Source organism: Mustela nivalis, assembly GCF_964662115.1.
Source record: "Mustela nivalis genome assembly, chromosome: 16".
Classification (NCBI taxonomy): domain Eukaryota; kingdom Metazoa; phylum Chordata; class Mammalia; order Carnivora; family Mustelidae; genus Mustela; species Mustela nivalis.
The window spans coordinates 37,531,113-37,534,682 of NC_139035.1; the positions used below are offsets into that span (position 1 = coordinate 37,531,113).

Here is a 3,570-nt window from a genome sequence, read left to right on the forward strand (position 1 = left end):
GCTGAGAACATCTGTGTGTTTTGGGTTCCACAAGCCGCAAAGCACAAGCGGCAGTGGGTTTCTGGCAGGTTCCCTTCTGAGGGCCTTGTAATGTGCACTGGAGTATATAAAATACAACGCAATGCTCATTTAAAGACTAAAATAGTTCCTGAGGAAATGAAGTGTATAAAAACAAATTAAAATCCTTGTCAGTTGAAACCTTGCCTATTGTGGGATGATTAGTCTTAAATTACATTTGAGAAAAAGTGTATTAGGTAATGTATTTCTCAGCCTGGGTTAGACTTTTTAATACTTCCCATGCTCTCCATTTTTCCTCCAAAGGAATCATGCTGAGTTTCCCTGAATTCAGTTTTCATGTGTAATGTTCTCTGCGGTTTCCATCTCTCCCTATGAAGTAACTTTTTGTTACTTTTGCTATGAAGTAACGAACAGATACCTATGAACTTAACTTCCCTCTGAAAAATTAGTTTCTCTCTGCAGAACCAGGCAGCGCCCTTTTAAACTTTGGAATACTTTTAAACTTTTGGAATAAACTTTGTTGACTCAGCTGCTCTATCCTGCAGGGGTGGCAAATCACCTAAACACAGTTTGCTTTTATGTTCATCATGCTAAAGATAATCTTATAACATATTGTTCTCTAAAAAGCAAAATGGAAAAAGCAAAATGGCCGTTATTGTAACATTATGCTCAACACTTCACATGCTCTCACTGAAGTGAGGACTCATGAAAACAGTTTGCCAAACTGCCTTGTTGGGCTGCACTTACTTCCTCATTGTCTGACTTTTTCAGTGTCTCTGGTCCCCTCACTCCTTCAGCTCCCCTGTCCACATATCCTGCCTCATTCCCAGCAGTGACTTCCCTTCCTCCACAGGAGAGACAGGAACTACCTGACGAGAGTCACCTCCCAGCCAAGAGCCACCCTCTCCTTGCGTCTTGGACCCCATCTCTTCTCCTTTTTCCAAGAATCCTCTGCAATCTGTTGTGCAAAATTTTCTCAGTATCTTCCACTTGTCCTTCTTTCCTCACCCATTCCCACCCCAATTAGAACATGCTCAAATTTTTCCATTAAAAAAAGAAAAAATCCCTGCTTTATCCCTGTTTCGCCCCCAGGCCACCCTACCTCTCTTCCCTTCACGATCACACTTACTGCCAAGCTCACTATAGTCAGGTCTCTTGTTTTTTTGTACCTTACGTTCATCCCTCAACCTGTTCCTCTCTCAGTTTCACACTTAACAGTGATGTTCCTTTCAAGGTAATCAATAACATCGAGACTGCATTTTGAGCTTCATCTCTTCTGGTTTCCATTGGAGCCTTCCAGCCACTCCTTACCAGTTTCTTTCATCGTAGCTTTTCCTAGGGCAATCGCGACACTTCAGATACCCTCTAAACTGTGAACTAGGCCTGCAGCTAACCCTGAAAAACTCATCTATTATCCTAGTTTCATAGACATCTGCTAACCAATAACTGCAAATTTTGCTGAGCTCTGTTCTGATACCCAGGCTCATATAATTCTCATAGGTTGGGTTCCCAGACTGTGGGATGGAGATTAGCAGCCAAGAACATTTTTTTTTAAAGACTTTATTTATTTATTTGACAGAGATAGAAAGATCACAAGTAGGCAGAGAGGCAGGCAGAGAGAGAGGGGGAAGCAGGCTCCCCGCCAAGGAGAGCCCGATGCGGGGCTTGATCCCAGGACCCTGAGATCATGACCTGAGCCGAAGGCAGAGGCTTAACCCACTGAGCCACCCAGGCACCCCCAGCCAAGAACACTTTTAAGGTATACTCTTAGGATTCACATCTGTGGAAGGGATTGGAGGGGAGCAGTGTTGCCTGCGAACTCTGGGTACCTCTGAAGCTGGGATGTCCCTGTAGAAGTGCCCCAAGTTGGAATGAAGGGTCTTTTCTTAATAATTCCTATTGGCGGGATGCCTGGGTGGCTCAGTTGGTTGGACGACTGCCTTCGGCTCAGGTCATGATCCCGGAGTCCCGGGATCGAGTCCCGCATCGGGCTCCCAGCTGCATGGGGAGTCTGCTTCTCCCTCTGACCTTCTCCTTGCTCATGCTCTCTCTCACTGTCTCTCTCTCAAATAAATAAATAAAATCTTTAAAAAAAAAAATAATTCCTATTGGCCAGTGACTGGTTAATGACAGGCCGCCCTCGGAAGGAGCCATGACCTTGGGAGGAAAGATTTTCTTCAGCTGAATCCACTGCTTTAGGAAACCGATAATTGAGAACTTCTGGCAGCTGAGAGAGTAAGTCGTCTGTTTCTGAAAGGAATCTGGTTGGTCATCACAGCATCACTGCAAGAATCAACTGCTTACTTAGTATTTTTTTCTTGGCTACCCAACAGATAGTTCAAAAATAATGTTTTTGACACTAAATGCTTCATGCTAAACTCCACACCCTCTCACTGCTTCGTCTTCCGATTCCTCCTACCACACTTAGACGGTTATCATCAACTTAATCAAGCCAGAAACCAAAGTATCTTCTTGAACCTTTTGTCTGCCTCACCCCCACCCATATCTGATCGGTCTAGATGTCATGATGATGTCACACCCTAAATATCTCTTGCTCCAATCTAGCCTGCACCCTCCCTGCTGCGGTCTCTGTTGATATGCAACCCTCCCAGGAGTTTCCCAGGTAGTATCTGAAACTGACCCCTGCACTCAGAGAGCAGGGAGAAACTGAGGAAAGGCAGCCCACCTCAGGTGGGTAGGTGGCAAAGGGAACTTACATATGAAGCTTGCCTTGGACAGCAGCAAGATGACAAGGTCCCGGTACCTGCTCATCAGATCTTGAAGTTTATATAGAGGTCTTAACTAGGTTCAGTCATGCAGACCATGCAGGTGTTCTCAATACCGCATGACTGTCTGAGTCTTTGGAGTAACCTCTGGGGGTGGGAAAGGCAAAGGAACGGACATTCTAAGGACAGGGAGGGAGTAAGGAGCTGGGGTCCAGCTCACAGGTCAGCCGGTGGCCATTTATTTTTCATGACCATCCCCAACAGCCTCCAGTGTAAACTGCCATCGTATTTCGCTTGGATGATGGCATTCTTTTCTTGAAAGTGGTTTCCCTACAAGACGAAACCAGAGAGGGAGACAAACCATAAGAGAATTTTTTTTTAAAGATTTTATTTATTTATTTGACAGAGAGAGAGAGATGCAGCAAGAGAGGGAACACAAGCAGGGCGAGTGGCAGAGGGAGAAGCTTGCCTCCCACTGAGCAGGGAGCCCAGTGCGGGGCTCCATACCAGGACCCTGGGATCATGACCCGAGCCAAAGGCAGACACTCACAACTGAGCCACCCAGGTGCCCCCCATAAGAGATTCTTTTTTTTTTTTTTTAAGATTTTATTTATTTATTTGACAGAAATCACAAGTAGTCGGAGAGGCAGGCAGAGAGAGAGAGAGGGAAGCAGGCTCCCCGCTGAGCAGGGAGCCCAATGCAGGACTCGATCCTAGGACCCCGAGATCATGATCCGAGCCGAAGGCAGCGGCTTACCCCACTGAGCCACCCAGGCGCCCCCCATAAGAGATTCTTAGTCTCAGGAAAGAAACTGAGGGTTGCTGG

The 3,570-nt window shown here is 46.1% G+C and overlaps 1 protein-coding gene across 1 annotated transcript in view; it reads right to left on the minus strand.

Moving 5' to 3' along the window:
• Nucleotides 1-2,960: 2,960 nt before the first annotated feature.
• ASPM (assembly factor for spindle microtubules) overlaps nt 2,961-3,570 on the minus strand; it is a gene marked incomplete at its 3' end in the record, with an annotated part of 57,355 nt that continues 56,745 nt past the window's right edge. The window contains exon 25 of the mRNA XM_082703053.1: nt 2,961-3,074. Coding sequence (XP_082559179.1) covers nt 2,961-3,074 — 114 coding nt within the window. The remainder of the gene's footprint in view (nt 3,075-3,570) is intronic.